This window comes from Danio aesculapii, chromosome 24 (assembly GCF_903798145.1).
Source record: "Danio aesculapii chromosome 24, fDanAes4.1, whole genome shotgun sequence".
NCBI lineage: Eukaryota > Metazoa > Chordata > Actinopteri > Cypriniformes > Danionidae > Danio > Danio aesculapii.
Genome location: NC_079458.1, coordinates 34,402,675 through 34,419,520, shown reverse-complemented (window position 1 = coordinate 34,419,520; position 16,846 = coordinate 34,402,675). Strand labels below are relative to the sequence as shown.

The following is a 16,846-nucleotide window of genomic DNA, read 5'->3' as shown; positions in this document are numbered from 1 at the left end:
TAGAAGATTGGAAAAACGTTGCCTGGTCTGACGAGTCTCGATTTCTGCTGCCACATTCGGATGGTTGGGTCAGAATTTGGCATCAACAACATGAATGCATGGATTCATTCTGCTTTGTATCAACGGTTCAGGCTACTGGTAGTGATGTAATGGTGTGGGGGATATTTTCTTGGCACACTTTGGGCCCATTAGTACCAATTGAGCATCGTGTCAATGCCACAGCCTACCTGAGTATTGTTGCTGACCATGTCCATCCTATTATGACCACAGTGTACCCATCTTCTGATGGCTTCTTCCAGCAGGAGAACACGCCATGTCATAAAGCGTGAATCATCACAGGCTGGTTTCTTGAACATGACAATGAGTTCACAGTACTTAAATGGCCTCAATAGTCACCATATCCCAATCCAATAGAGCACCTTTGGGATGTGGTGGAATCTGCAGCAACTGTGTGATGCTGTATTGTCAATATGGACCAAAATCATAAAAGGCAGTTCTGAAGGCAAAATGGGGTAAATGCGGTACTAGTAAGGTGTATCTAATAGTTGGCCGGTGAGTGTATAGTAACAAGTATCCACTCCGTGTAATGTATTTTAAATTTTTTTGCTTACTATATAGTCTTTTGGTTTGTGTTTTTGTGGGTTCTTGTGAAGTTAAACACTCTTTGTGATGGTCTTAGATTCTGTTGGCATGATTGCATGGACCTCTCTTCTGTCAGTTATTGTAATTACAATGTGTTTGTCAGTTCAGTTAGAGACCTGAGCGTGTGAGCAGGTTGAGAAACACCAACGCCACATCTTTATACATCATTTATAATCTGCCCTAAATGAACGTTTGCATTTTTCAGTATCATGTGTGTTGGGGGAGGGCCACATGGGTACCGTATACTCCCACCATGTGATGTCAAGATGAATTGAAAATGTCCTTCTTTACTTTTTGCATTTTTTATCTGAAGGGCCAGAGTTATTAACTCTGCACGTGGATGGATTTGCTCTTCAGTATTTGGACTTTCAACAGTGAAAATTAAACCACACTGACCTGAACTAAACTGAACTTCAACTCTGAAAACTGGACTGAAGCAGTTTCAATTTACTAGAACTTCTATGTTAAGCTGCTTTGACACAATCTTCATTGTAAAAGCGCTATAGAAATAAACATGAATTTAATTGAATTTTTTTGTTGTTGCACCGATTCAAATACTGATTCGCCATAGAAAGGGGACGTTTGAGACAGAATTTTGCTAAATTAGTGATTCAGAAAGGTACACAGTCATGTTTGCAGTTGACCTTATTGTATAAGCATTTGTAGTAATAATAATAAGAGCACTCTAAGAATACAGATTACATGTTAGCATATGAGGTATGAAAATATTGGTTAAGTATTGCTGCATAACTCATGCAGTGCTGTGTAGGTTAGCACAGGTTTTAAAACCCTTATTTAACAGTCTTTACTGTTTTTAAAGTAGTATTTCTCACAAACATGTGAGATCTACTTTCTTCATGTCTGTCACTGTGCTGTTTATCTGAGATTGAAGCACACTCTGACAGGCATGTGGGAACGGTGGGCGGGGAGAACAGTGTGTTTAGAGCAGAAAATCCAATATTCTGAAAGGTATAATAATTCATCTGATAGGTGTTTTGAGCTGAAACGTTACAGACACATTCTGGAGCCACAAAAGACTTATCTTAAATCTTGAAAAAGGGGGTAAAATAGGTGCGCTTTTTAATAACTACAGTGCTCTATAAATCTGCTGTTGAAGAAAGAAAATTAATCAACTACCAGCTTCTGGTGCTGCCAGTCCCAGCTGGTAAGCTATTATCATGACCCTTGAAGCTAAAAGCAAAACTTGTTTTCCTTGGGCCTATTATTGAGAACTGTAATGACATTGGACTCTTCCTGAAGCTTGATGGCACACAGATGAGTTTGCTGTGTGCCTTTCGCAATAGTAACATCCCCCAACTGCACCTTATTACCATTTTTTTTTCTTCCTGTGGGCCTGTGGTGGGGAGTTGATATATGTTGGCATGTGGTTGGCAGAAAAGGATACAATCAGACCCGGCTGTAAGGGCTCTTTGTAAAGCCAGTCATGCCGGCAGCAATGCACTGGGCCACTGCCAGCAGCTAGAGGAAGCAATCATCCCATTGTTGGGCCCCCAAGAGAGATGACTCTAATCAAGACAGAGACGCCCACCTGTTAACCAACCCTACCACACCCCCGCTTCCTGATAAACACACAACGAGCGCACACATGCACACGTACATACTAGGGTTGTCACGACACTATCATTTCAGTAGCTGGAAGCAAATTTCACAGCCTCAATGTCAATATTAATACCACAGCAAAAGCTAATACACAAATTAATGTGGTCACCCTCAGGTCATCCACTGTGTAAGGTTTTTCCCTTCATCAAAAGGATGTTGCAGCTCATATAAAAGTTTATCTGTATGAAAAAGAGGGATAATTATTTGTGTAAACAGTTAAAATAATAAAGAGAACTCATAAAAAAAAGAGTTACAGATTTAAAGTGCCCCTATTATGGATTATAAATGGTTGATATTATGATTTGAGGAGTCCCTAACAACAGGCTGATATGCATGTTGGGTCTAAAAACACTTACATTCTATTATAATATGCGTTAATTTTTATTTAATTATCCTGATGTGCCCATTTTGATTTGCATGACACTAATTTCCAGTCATTCTGCGGTGTGCAGTGCTTGTCAGAAACGGAACGCCCATCATCATTACTGGATTAGGCCTCAAGTGTTACCAATAAGCCATAGGTATACAGCAGGGGTTCTCAATGTCTACATTTAATGGTCCAAATCTGAATTTTTATTTAGATCAAAGGTCCGGAACAATCGATATTACATAACATTCATTACAAGTCAACACTGTTTATTGTTCTTTAAATAAAGTGGCATTTGCATTCAAAACACATAAATACAATACAAATGTGGCAATATAAGTGCATTTTTGTACAAAACACAACAAAAGGTAAGACCAAGAGTATCTGGATGCAGCCATGATGATGCAAGCTGAGATTGCATATCTCAGAGATGCAATGTCAGACATAATGCACTCAATGGAGCAAGAGACGTCACTGTGAGGGGCAGGGTTAGGGGTAGGCATTAAAAAGCATTGCATGCAGCTCAGATAGCAACGGCACCAGGTCTGCATCCAGACTCTTTTTTTTTTTAGAAAAGGTGAAAAATATAAAAGGTGTGTAACAAAAACGTTAGGTGTTATAGTTTTTGCGTCCCTTATGTCTGTATTTTGTGCACACTGCTGTTCAAAGTTTGTTTCGTTTCATAGTGTGTGTGTTTCAGATTTCCACTCTTTGTAACTCCAATTTTCTCATTACAAATCAAGCAGAATGCAAGAATACAGCAAAATCTGCTGTTAAAAACTAAGCTCAAAATTGATTCAAGAGATTATAGCGATGCATTTAGAAAATCTCAAAATCGATGCATTAACTATTTCTTAAAACATTTAGCCACAGCTGTAATTCTCGGCATGTGCTGTTGACTCTGAGTGTGATCCGACTGTTGAGTTACAATGTTCACATACAATTACAAAATTCTCATGAATTACCTTGAAAATAATCTATTGTAGCCCAGAAGCATAGATATACACTTACCGGCCACTTTTTTAGGTACACCTGTCCAACTGCTGGTTTATGCAAATTTCTAACCAGCCAATCACATGGCAGCAACTCAATGCATTTAGGCATGTAGACATGGTCAAGACAATCTGAGCATCAGAATGGGGAATAAAGGTGATTTAAGAGACTTAGAACGTGGCATGGTTGTTGGTGTCAGACAGGCTGGTCTGAGTATTTCAGAAGCTGCTGATCTACTGGGATTTTCACGCACAACCATCTTTAGGGTTTACAGAGAATGGTTTTGCCATGAGGATTAAGGCAGTTCTTAAGGCAAAAGGTGGTCCAACCTGGTAGTACGGTAAGTGTATAGAGTGGGCCATTTGTGGCAATGCAAGCGCAAGAATGTGCTAATATAAACACCCAGTGTGTAAGTTTGTCTTTCATTTCAGATGTCGAATCTCTTATGTGAAGTAAATATTTACCTTGTCAGGGAATTTTCTGTGTGACTGGTGGACCAGTAAATGAAATAATCTTGTTAGCCTTGTGTTGTGTTGGCAACCTCTTTTTGAGCATTGATAGGTCACATGTTAGACGGGGGTATTTTCCCAAGAGTGCCGTAAAACGACACCACCCATCTGAAGCCTTTGTAACCATGGATGCATGATATCATCAGTGATTCATCCTGATACGCTTGAAAGAAGCCATAGTCATGCTTACTCACATGACCAAGTGCACAAACAACACAATCACCTGCGCTTGTGCACAGATGGCTGATGGTAGCCGCTTTGAGAACTGCTTCTTTCATGATGTTATTAGGTGTTAATCTGTAAGGCTGGAGGCTAAAGCCCATCTGATGTCATATCCACTCTGGGAACGATAAATCCTTTAAGTTGGTCTGCTTTGCTCTCAGGCAGTGTGACAGTGTGTCAGGTGAGTATCGACGAGTGAAGTCGGTGTGAGGACTTGAGGGAGTTTGCAGGCCCGGAGGCGCTCCTGATCAGCAATAGTACAATGTTTGAAAGGCAGCATCAGTGTGCAGAATCAGTCAGCGGGACTTTGCTTCTCTCTGGAGAAGGAATGTGTTTGTATCCTGTTAAAAGCGCTTCTCCCTTGCCTGTTCAGCCAGACTGCAGTCATTGTGCATCATTGCCTCGTGACCTCAACAGCCTTTCCTCTTGTTTGAGCTCTACATGTCCACTGAGGTACCCCAAGGCCTGTTTACTACATGCTGGGCTGCTCTTGAACCTCTCTCTTCCCTCAGTGGTTCACTGCAAATCTGTAAGCCAGGACTCTACAGTGCGACCATTTCATTCGCATTGCTAATTAAAAATTACAGTCTGTGACCATAAAAAAAAAAATTCAGGCATACGTGATAGTGTTTAAAAAAGACAACTGCTCGTTCCCAAATGTCTCTACACTTATGTTATTATGGGAGAAGGTAGCCATGGCCTAATGGTTAGAGAGTTGGACTTGAGATCCAAATATTGCAGGTTTGAGTCCCGGCACCAGCAGGGATTGTTGGGGAGACTGAATAAATATCCACCTCAATACCATGGTTGTATACTTCAGGATTCCCTTGAGCAAGGCACTTTAGGTGACATTAGATGAGACTTTCACTTTGTAGAATGTAGTTTTGTTTTGTTTAGCTATGTTTCTGTTGTGTCTGATGTATGTTTGAATACATTTTACATAATGGCTGCTACAATGTCAAGCCAATATAAATTATACACAGCGATTTTTATGTACAGAGCTCAGCATAATTGAGTACACCCTGTTTTGAAAATTTATATTTTTATTCATTTCTCAGTGAATATAGGCAATGTATTTTGTTACATTTGAACAAAACAGATTTAATAAACGGGTATATTTATTAAAATAATCAGACCTACTATTTTTCCACGATTGCTGAATCAACACAAAATCAACAAAAAGTCAAAAATTTTTACAATCCTGCAAAATTCTTAATTAAATGCAACATAATCTAAAAAATGTTAATAATCTCATAAAACATCCTATTCCAATCCATATAATCAAATTATATTTATTTCAGTTTGCAATTTAATATTTTATGTGACAAATAGATATGTCACATACACAGCACACGTGATTTGAGTGTCTCTCGAAAAATGACATCTCACCAGCACCCTCACAATCATTACATTACACGGAAGTGGGGGGGTTGTTTGGCTGCCTGTGCAGTAAGCAGACGCGGATAAAATGCTAGTGATTTACATGTGAAGTCCATGCAAAGATGCGATTAGACATCCTGTGGCACAAATTGGGCGTTTTATGCGTTTTACGTGCTTCAGACTGCAAAAGAAAGTTGGAGCAAACATCTAACAAATGGAGCAGTGAAACAAACAGAAAAGCAAGCAGCTTACAGTGATGGAGATTGGTTCAAGGATGACAGCCGTTGGATTAGACCAAATTAAAGGACATTATTTTTTCTTTACATCTGTAGCCGATATTATGATCTGCGTAAAATCGATAAATGTTTTCGTTTAACTCTTTTCTTTCTCTACCGTTTTAGATCTTGTCTTGACAAGACCAAAATAAAGAAGCTTTGTTTTTTTGATTTGTGTCATTGTGTCAGATTGCAAAATTTAATTATAATTTTTTTGAATCGCAAAATTGTGCACAAAATTCTGGGAATTACCACCATAAAATCAGTTTTATTGCAAAAATCACAAAAAAATTGTGAAAAACTTGAGGGTCTGGTTAATATTTTAGTCACCAAACATATTTAAAAATTGAAAGATAATACAATTAAATTCAAGCAAAATATTGCAAAAAAAATTACAGCCTACAAAATTTCAACAAAATTTTTCCAATTTTTGCTTCTCTTTTTTTCCCTCAATTTAAAAAAAAATGCATTTAATATTTTTCTATAACATATAAATTGGGGTGTACTAGTTTTTGGACTGTTATCGTAAGTTATATTTTGTTAGATATGCTCCAGATTTGGCTTCAGTACTGACTAATCTAATGTAAATGCACAAATATAATAATGTATAGCTTCCTATTAAAAAGATGAACTTAAAAGATAGATTTGTGAGGGGTGTACTTATATATGCTGACCACTGTATGCAAGAGATGGCCCTTCACAATCTTAAATCTTATAATTATAATGTGGAAACAGCTTCAAATACTCACTTGTGTCATACAGACAGACATCAGCAAAAGCTGGTGCTGCGCTGGATTCTTTCTATCTATCTATCTATCTATCTATCTATCTATCTATCGATCTATCGATCGATCGATCTATCGATCTATCTTTTTAATTAATAGCTTTTTTTTTTTTTTGCAAATATTGTAGTAAACATCTAGTGGTTTATTGACTATGAGCTTTTCACAGTAATGTGGTTTATGATGCTGTGGGTAACCTTTTTTTTCGACACTGGTTCTTTACTGGTTTGGCCACAGGCACATTATCCCACGGTCACATATATCATGTACATAAACCTAACGTTGCTGCCCTCTTTCTGTGCTGGAGCACTGGATACACATCGTGCCCCCACCCCCAGTGATACCATTCGTGGCTTGCTGCTTTCCACATTTCTTGAACTAGACCCTTGCATCCTGCAAATGAACTGTCTGCTGCATCCCATCTGAAATGGCCCGTGAAAGAAAATGTGTTTTTCTCGCGCACACAAACCGCATCTGACAGAAGCATCAACAGATTTCACACACCTCTTTCAAAATTAAAGTCTTGCATCACAAAAACACTCCACGACCCACTCAAGATCCTCTGTGTCTCGACCCAACAGTTGAAAAACAGCATTCTAAATGATATTAATAGCATGTTGTTACTCTTCTTGTGATTATACTGCATCTATTACGGTCACTTACATCATTTATTTTAGTGTATGACAGAATATTAAGTGCATATGCTTTTAATTATGCATTTTAAAATGCAGGACAAATTCCAACATTTAATGTGATTTGTATATCATGTATACTTTGGTTGCATTGTGGTCTCCTGTCAGAGTAGGTACCAATACCCTCTCAATTGTACTCCAAAGATTTCCTATTAAATTGGAATATCTTGTATGGGTTGGGATTTTATTATAGTGCTCCTGGTGTCATCTCCTCTCCTTGCAAGGAAGGAGGACATTGGTAAAAAAAAATATACCCAAGCCATCAAACTGACATCAACAGAGAAGAAATGCCGTTGCAGAGTAAAAACAGCTTTTTTTTATTATTAAATTTAACAAAGACTAGATTATTTGTTCTTTAAATTAACTTGCATGAATTAATTGTTCACCTCAAGATTAGCAATGTGTGCTAAACCAGTAAATACATATCTATTTTTCTTATTTCATGTGGACTTCCAGATTTTTGTTATCTAGCTCAGTGTTTCCCAACCCTGTTCCTGGAGGCACACCAACAGTACATATTTTGGATGTCTCCGTTATCTGACCCATTAACTTCAGGTTTTGGAGTCTCTTCTGATGTTATGATAAGATGATTCAGGTGTGTTTGATTAGGGAGAGATTGAAAATGTGGACTGTTGGTGTGCCTTCAGGAACAGGGTTGGGAACGACTGATCTAGCTCAATATATTACCTATAATATGTACAGTTAATATTATTATATCCAACTCTGATTTAATAAATATTAAGTTATAATAACTAAATTGTATCATCATGAGACGTGGTGATATGCATGTAGGTGTGTTCATCTGAGAGTTGCCTCTCTAAAAAAATACAGTTAAAAATATCATGTTTTGTATTTTAAGTGTTTAAGTAGAAAAACAACACCCACTCAAAAGCGTTTTAAGTCTAAAAACATTTTAAATCTCCTCTCCCTTGCCTCACACTGCTTTGGTCCAAATGCCTGCAAGTCTAGTAAGACAGAACTATGTCAATAATTGTAGAACTCCAATAAGGTAGGTTGCTGGCCAAGCTATTTTATTTTATTTAGTCCATGTAAACGGGAAGTTGCTGAGACTTATCTCAGTATGTTGATGTACGTACTTGAATATTGAAATATTGAGCAGGCGGCAGGGTGCATCATTTCCTAATAGCAAAATAGTGCAGTTGCTATAAAAGCCCTCAGGCTGACGTCAACAGAAGGACCGCCCCTCCAAACGCAGAAGCAAATGGTCAGATTTTGATTGAAGATTATCAAAACAAACAATTGTTTTCAGTGGATTAACTTGCATGGATTAATTATTGAGTTTAAAGGTTATTGCGCATTGAATCCCAAAATTTCCAGCCTTAATTTTTGCATGTTAAAAAAAGTAATTCGACCTCATGTTGTCAAATTGAATTGATTTGAATCAATTGTATTGACACACTGCCTACGAAACTTTCATCCATCAGAAAAAAAGTCTCTGTTCAGGATTTATTTACACAAGTAAACGTAAATAGTACATCTCATAGTACATCCATCTGTAAATATCACCATAGTTTTTCTATAACTGGACTTTATAACTTATACCTATATCTTGCACTTGCTGCTATTGCACTGCTGGTTAGACCGAAACTGCATTTCATTGCCTTGTACTTGTACATGTGTAATGACAATAAAGTTGAATCTAATCTAATCTAATCTAATCTAAATGTATGAAGTATCACAAGCAATGTATGAAAATTAAACAGTTTTCCTGAAATAAACTTTGCTTTTTGGGATAATCCAGCACTGATCTTTGATAAGCAGGAGAACTCTCCTTTCTCTCTATGCAGTATTGGATAAACACAGTTTGTAGCCTATTCCTCTTCCTTTTTCTACTTTGGAGAAGAGAGTTGAGAACAAAGCATGACTGATTCAAATTTGTCTCCAAAATATTTTGCGGGTTTTTTTTTTTGGAATGGATTCATTAATATGCATCAGTGTGCAAGTTTTGTGTATGTGACAAAATGTTCATATGTGAAAGCTGAAATAATGAAAATTTTGGACTTCAGTGTGCAAAGACCTTCAAAAAACAGTAAATTTTGATTTCATGCGAACTATAACGTCGAATGAGTTGATTATTTTTACGTAGAGATGATGACTACATTTTCCAATGAGTTAACTATGAAAATATATGCTTGACAGATCGTAATGTCTACAATAAACACAATCGCTGTTATGGTACAATCACAGTTTGAACTTTCCGCTATGTAAATGAAGTCCTAAAAGTACAATTTCAGCTTGCAACATTTGTGACCTCCTCAAAAATTGCTCTTACCCCCCCAAAAAAGTTATGAAATGTACGCACCTGGGTGTGTTTAGATGAAAACGTCTTATTTTAGGTTTGTTGTAGAGTTCTTTGTCTGAGGGAGGGTATGATATTCTCTAGACCGTGACTTGTCCGCCTGGGTCAAAAATAGCTAGCAGCTCTAAACCAGTGAAGCTTTCATCATCCCTGTGCAGCTTGTACATGGTAAGACGTTATCAGGACACCGCAACAACTTCTTCTCTTTAGCTTCCTAAATGAAGGACGCGCTTGATTCTTAAATTTTTTGATGGCTTCACACTGTTTGTACCACCCCTGGTTAGATGTTTTGGTATTATACATATCATGCAAAATAGGATTTATTTAGCTTTTTTGGAATAAATTCATTTGATGTGATTAGATAATAAAATATTATATCATTAAATTTAAGCTAAACCCCTTGATCATGTGTTGAAGTTAAACTTTATAAAATAGATGGCTCATTCAGAAAAAGTTAAAGTCATGTCTGTGACAAAATAGTCATGAGCATATATATATTACAAATATACACTTACCGGCCACTTTATTATGATGCGAATCTCCAGTTACAACACATCCCAAAGGTGCTCTATTGGATTGAGGTCTGGTGACTGTGGAGGCCATTTGAGTACAGTGAACTCATTGTCTTGTTCAAGAAACGAGTCTGAGATGATTCGCGCTTTATGACATAGCGTGTTATCCTGCTGGAAGTAGGGATGGACATGGTCAGCAACAATACTCAGGTAGGCTGTGGCATTGACACGATGCTCAATTGGTACTAATGGGCCCAAAGTGTGCCAAGAAAATATCCCCCACACCATTAAACCATTACCACCAGCCTGAACCGTTGATACAAAGCAGGATGGATCCATGCTTTCATGTTGTTGACGCCAAATTCTGACCCTACCATTTGAATGTCACGGCAGAAATCGAGACTCATCAGACCACGCAACATTTTTCCAATCTTCTATTGTGCAATTTTGGTGAGCCTGTGTGAATTGTAGCCTCAGTTTCCTGTTCTTAACTGACAGGAGTGTCACCCAGCATGGTCTTTTGCTGCTGCCTCAAGGTTGGATGTGTTGTGCGTTCAGAGAAGCTTATCTGCTCAGTATACTCAGATCAACCCGTCTGGCACCAACAACCATGCCACACTCAAAGTCACTTAAATCACATTTCTTCCCCATTCTGATGCTCGGTTTGAACTGCTGCAGATCTTGACCATGGTCACATGCCTAAATGAATTGAGTTGCCGCCATGTGATTGGCTGATTAGAAATTTGTGTTAAAGAGCAGTTGGACAGGTGTACCTTATAAAATGGCCGCTGAGTGTATAACCTTACTGTTTACACACCTAAAAGTGATATTTCAACCAAAAATAAACATCCTTTCTCACCCTTTACTTGTTTAATACCTGTTTGCATTTCTTTCTTCTATTGAATGCATAAGATATTTTGGAAAAAAAGCTGGAAATAGTTTGTTTCATATTTGTTTTTTACTTTGAATGTCAGTGGTTACAGGTTTTCAGCTTTCTTCAAAATATCTCCTTTATGTTCAGCATAATAATGGAGCTCATTAAGGTTTATAACCACTTGAGGGAGAGTAAATAGTGAGTAAATGTTCATCTTTGGGTGAACTATCTCTAGTGTTGTAAGGTTTCTGATTGGTAACAGCTTATCATTTCTTTGAGCAGAATATATATATATATGTATGCATGTATTTGTGTACACACACACACACACACACACACACACACACACACACACACACACACACACACACACACACACACACACAGATGGTTTACTTTCTTGCTAAATTTAAAATCCTACAAATCCTATCAGCATATGCAAGGCACAGCATTTGGGCTCAGTTCTAGCAGTTATTCTGAAGTCTTGCGTTTAAGTGATTAATGGAGAGCGGAGAGCATGGCTTGTGTTTGTTTATTGGTTTCAGTGTGCCCTGTATGAGACCATCTCAGCAGTGTCTAACAAGAGCAAGGCTCGTAAATATGTTGTCATGGTGATGCCTGGCACAGTGGGCCACAGTGGCAGCTAGAGTATTCCCGTTCAGAGTGAAGGGAAGTGTAAATGTATGGTGGAGGAGGGGGCAAAGAGAGCACAGTTAAATTTGATATGCGAGACCGATATGGACAGTAGCAAATGATGTAATTTCTTATTTGCTGTGGTACATTCATTCTTAGCAATCATGCAATGTTGTCAGAGACCACATGATGAAGTAAGCATTTAGTTTAGAGGATTTAGGATTTAAAAAGGTTTATTTTAAAGCAGCTATCTTATCTTAATCATAGATGTGAGTCAAGTAATTTTATGTATAGCTTTCATGTTCATGCTCTCAACGCTGAACATACTTAATGATATCAGTCACCTCAAGATGTAAATGATATCCAAATAGTTTCAGGTTTATTTTAATTCATGAAGACATCTGGGAGTCAATGATGAGTGTGGCACTGGTGGTGCATTGGCTCTATTGGTAGGGCTGGGCCGATAAACGATATTATATCCAATCGCAATAAAATGTATGTCAATAACAATGATAAGCTCTGGACTTTTTACTTTATATTGATCTAAGAACCAATCACACATCAGAAATGTGCAACAATGTGCAATCAAGTGTGTTGATATTAGAGATGCACTGAATTTTTGGCCGCCAAATAGCATTGCCCACCGAAAATAGGTTATTTATTCTTTTTTGTGGCTTTGTTGGGATAGTCTTTAAAATCTGGAAAGATTAGCAACTGATATCGAAATATAAATAGTTTTCATTCAATATGGAAAATACTTAATCGAAATATGGAAAATATCGCCCAGCCCTTACCTATTGGAATTGCTCCATTTTATTATTATTATTATTATTATTATTATTATTATTATTATTATTATTATTATTATTATTATTATTTCTTCTTCTTCTCTAGAATGACCACATTTTTGAGGATCTAAACAAGCTCAAACTCACAAAACTTTGCGCACACACACCAGTGCCGAAAATGTATGTTTGTTATAGGTTTTAGAAGTGGGTGTGGAAAAATGGCTTGACAGCACAACCTATGCACATTTGATGGAGTGGCCCCCAAGCTACGTTTTACACACATGTACAAAAATTGGCAAACACATCAAACATGCCAAAACCTACAAAAAAAGTCTCTTAAAGCAAAATCTCGAACCCAACAGGTAGTCCGATATTTTTATCAGATCAAATTCATGTTCCATTAGTTTAATCCAAAGGCCTTTGTAGTGTTAAATTGTGAAGATCTAGAGTTTTCGTCGAAGGGCGTGTCTGTGGCGGACTGAGTGTATCGTTCAGTGTATCGCCATAGAAGAGGAAGTACTCACAATGTCTGATCTGCCTGAAAATTTACATGTTTGATGAGATTCTTCTCCTGAGGACATCTGCATGCTAATGTTAAGTCACAGTCATAGCGCCACCTGCTGACAGAAAGAAGTTTGGCATAAATCAGTGATTTTTCCCAGGTTTATATATATATATATATATGTGTGTGTGTGTGTGTGTGTATATGTATATATGTATATGTATATATATATGTATATGTATATATATATATATATATGTGTGTATATATATATTGATTGTAATGTAATAATATAGCTGCTTTGGAACAACTACTATTATGAAAGTGCTATGCAAAGAGACGTGAATTGAATTTAATCAAAAGTCATGTTTTCCTTGGACCTTGAAAATATGTTTCTGTATATATTTTTATTTAATTTATTTTAAGAAAAAATATTAATCAAAGATTATGCTAACCAATCTATTTACAATCAGGGATTCCTAAATGTCTGTATGCATGTATGAAAATAGAAATTTTCATACAATTTTCAGAATAATTCAGTGAATAAATCATTCCAAGGTGGTTTTCTTGCACAACCTAATGCTTCTCTTTCCTTTCTAGATGTCTTTATGTCTGTAGAGGAAGTACAGGAGGCTGAGGAGGAAGTGGTGTTGGAGCCAGAGCCCAGTGCAAGTCCACTTGCTGCACTGCCAGACAATTTTCTTTCCTGTAAGTTTTTCTGTCTTAACTCAACTCTTTTAGTCCATTAAGCAATTACGATGTTCTGTATTGTTGTTTACTTGCCATAGAGTTTTTAGATTTGTGTTGTTTTTGCAGCTACTGAACCTGCCCAGGAGATCCAGGTTACCGTCACCCTGACAGAGGGTCCCGATCCTCCTCCGTGCTCTTCCACTGCAGTGGGTGTATCATCCTTCTCCTTCCAGGCCTCTACCACTACTGAAGACCACATCCAGGAAACCGGTCTCATCGGTGCTTTGGAAATGGGGAAGGAAAGCGAGGATAAACTACCTGAAACTACAGAGGAGGAACCCGAACCGAACGTATCAAAAGCTCTTCCTGCTTTGCCAACCAAAGAAACATCCCCCATGCACACTCTGGCGCAAGAGGAGGAACCTATGGATGTGTATTCCTCGGACCCCTACAGTATGAAGGATAAAAGGATGACAGAAGCCCAGAGTGCTGTGGAGGATCCTGAGCGGAAACAAGAACATGAAAAGCAGGAGGCACCAGATCCCGAGGTCACTTCTGTCGTACCTGAGCCTGAAAGTGTCCCGCTGATCTCAGAGAGAAGTCCTACCATAGAAATGGACACTACACCTGTCAGCGAGCACAGTTTTTCTAGCTTCAGCTCTCCTGTTGAGGATAAGTGCCTCATCTTGAAACATTCCCCAGGGCTCTCATCTGAAGGCTCAATCAAGTTGACCCAATCCCCTTTTTCCACCGAAGCCTCACCCAGGGAGTCATCTCAGAACCAGACGCCTACCCACGGCCTGAATCCAGCGGGATACAGCCCCAATGTTTCCAACACAACCTTCTTCCCCCTTACACCCAAGATAGGTATGGGAAAGCCAGCCATCTCCAAGAGGAAGTTCTCCCCGGGAAGACCAAGGGTAAAGCAGGTAAATCTTTTACATTTCGTGCTTGTTGAAGGCTACTTATTTAGCCTCGGTCCCTTTAGGACTGTGATTCTGTCTGTGATCCCCAATTTTCAGCCACAGAGTAATTACTCCTTTGCTCTCCATGTTCCTTCGTCACATTGATTAGTGCCAGAGCGTAGCGTGTATTAATTAACATGGAAAGGCTCTTACTGTGCTCTCTTAGCCGCTGCCTCGCTCACTCATTCTTTTTCTAGCTCTCTCCCCTGCTTCCCAGTTTTCCCCCCACTGCCCTTCTCAAATACATCACTCACAGTATCCTGGGAGAGAGGGGGGCTGGGAGTTGGCTCCAGAGCCAGGGGTTTATGCTAGTGGAACATAAAGGAGTCTTTTTGGAGGTGTGTAATTCGGATAACTGCTCACCGAGCTGGAAAGCACAGCACAAACCCATTTCCCCTTTGAGCTCTGGAGCAGGGAGGATGCCGCAAACATCTTTTTAGGCCCTTCTAAGTTGTCATAAATCTAAATTAAACCTGGCATTGCAGTGTCTTTGTGCCCAATAGAGTAAACGTCAAGCGTTTAATTAATTAACTAAATTAACTTAATTTAATTAATTCACACGTTCTTCAAAACGACACTGTCTTGCTCTGTCTCACTGGTGGTCACTTTTGGGAATGTTTGAAACGTCTTTGGTCTGATTGGAAGACCAGAGCTGTTAGCAAGGCTTGACCTAATGCATAGTCTGTACATTAAGCAAATACAGCAGGTGTGAATGCTTGGCTGTTGTGTGGGGCTGCACAATATAAATATAAACGCAATTTCACCAGATAACTTGAGTAGCTTGTAAAGAGTTCATAATTTTAGATCGATTGAGATGATTATGTAGGGGAACGTATCTGCATAAAATATTGTTTTAAAAATGACAAGAATAGTTAAATACAACAGACAAAAATATGCAAAGCAACAATGACATGGTTTCCGCTACATTCATTCTTCCATGGTGGGGCTCCACACCAAAATTCACCCCGCCACTGCTACATTACTTCTTATTCAATCATTCAGTCAGTGTTGCCAGATTGGGCGGTTTCCCACCCAATTGGGCGGTTTTGAATTTATTTTTGCGGGTAAAACATGACATAGGCGGTCCGCTCCTCAACTTCACAACAGGTTATTGTAGGCTGCGTCCGAAACCGCCTACTACTCAGTAGGTACTGCATTTGAATTTAAACGTACTACTCGGCCGTTAGAAAACTACATTCTATACAGTATGAATGTGAAAATTATGAATGGAATTCGGATGTACTACATCCACCATTTTGTCATGATCACGTGACCTACCTGCATCAGTTGCGTTGCTTCACTCCCATTCATGAGATCTCTTGCGGGGCATCATGGTATAGCGCAGCGTGCATGGGATGCGCACTCCAGAATCTCGCGCGAAGTAGTAAGTCATCCGGGTACTTCTCGCATACTGATTTTCAAATTTTATGAATTCGGACATACTACTCGGCTCGCATACTGATTTTAGCGTACTGTATAGTATGGAAGTATGCGTGTTCTACAGCTGATTGTTGGGCGGTACTTTTTGGTTTTCGGCGGTTTTTCTACAGTTTTTGGGCTGGAATTAGTCAGCTACATCTGGCAACACTGCATTCAGTCGTTGTTGTTTTTTTAATAGCGGGATATAATCTCACCAAAACGTGTTAAAAGGTAAGTGAACTATAACAGCACGACCTCTGTAATCATAATAGTGCTCTGCGTCATTTGTTTACCCTTTAAGGTGATATGGTGGCTGACTGACTGACTGACAGGTGCGTGATGTGTGACGCTAGCAAACACGGCGAAGCTTTCAGTTAAGATGAACACGGTTTCCGTTTCACTTTACTTCAGGACGCATTAATGCCGCTCTGTAGGTCTATTGGAGAAATTCATAAATGTTCCTAACAAATCTAATGAATGTTGGAGACATACTTGTTACATAAATACACTAAATCACACTTCAGCAGCGTTTACTTGAGAGCGCACAACATAATCTACACTTGAGCAGCGTATATTTGAGGGCGCGCAAGAAGTTTTGTGCACGAACAGAGGAAATTGGCACGCAAGCAAAGAGATTCGTATGCCCTTATTGCATGAATGC

General features: G+C 38.6%; 1 protein-coding gene across 8 annotated transcripts in view; it reads left to right on the top strand.

The window, feature by feature from the left end:
* Window positions 1-16,846, top strand: part of kmt2ca (lysine (K)-specific methyltransferase 2Ca) — a 207,892-nt gene that overhangs the window by 107,673 nt on the left and 83,373 nt on the right. For all 8 annotated transcript variants that reach the window (XM_056450456.1, XM_056450455.1, XM_056450453.1 and 5 more), the window contains exons 13-14: window positions 13,712-13,819; window positions 13,928-14,730. In XM_056450456.1, the coding sequence (XP_056306431.1) occupies window positions 13,712-13,819; window positions 13,928-14,730 (911 nt within the window). The remainder of the gene's footprint in view (window positions 1-13,711; window positions 13,820-13,927; window positions 14,731-16,846) is intronic.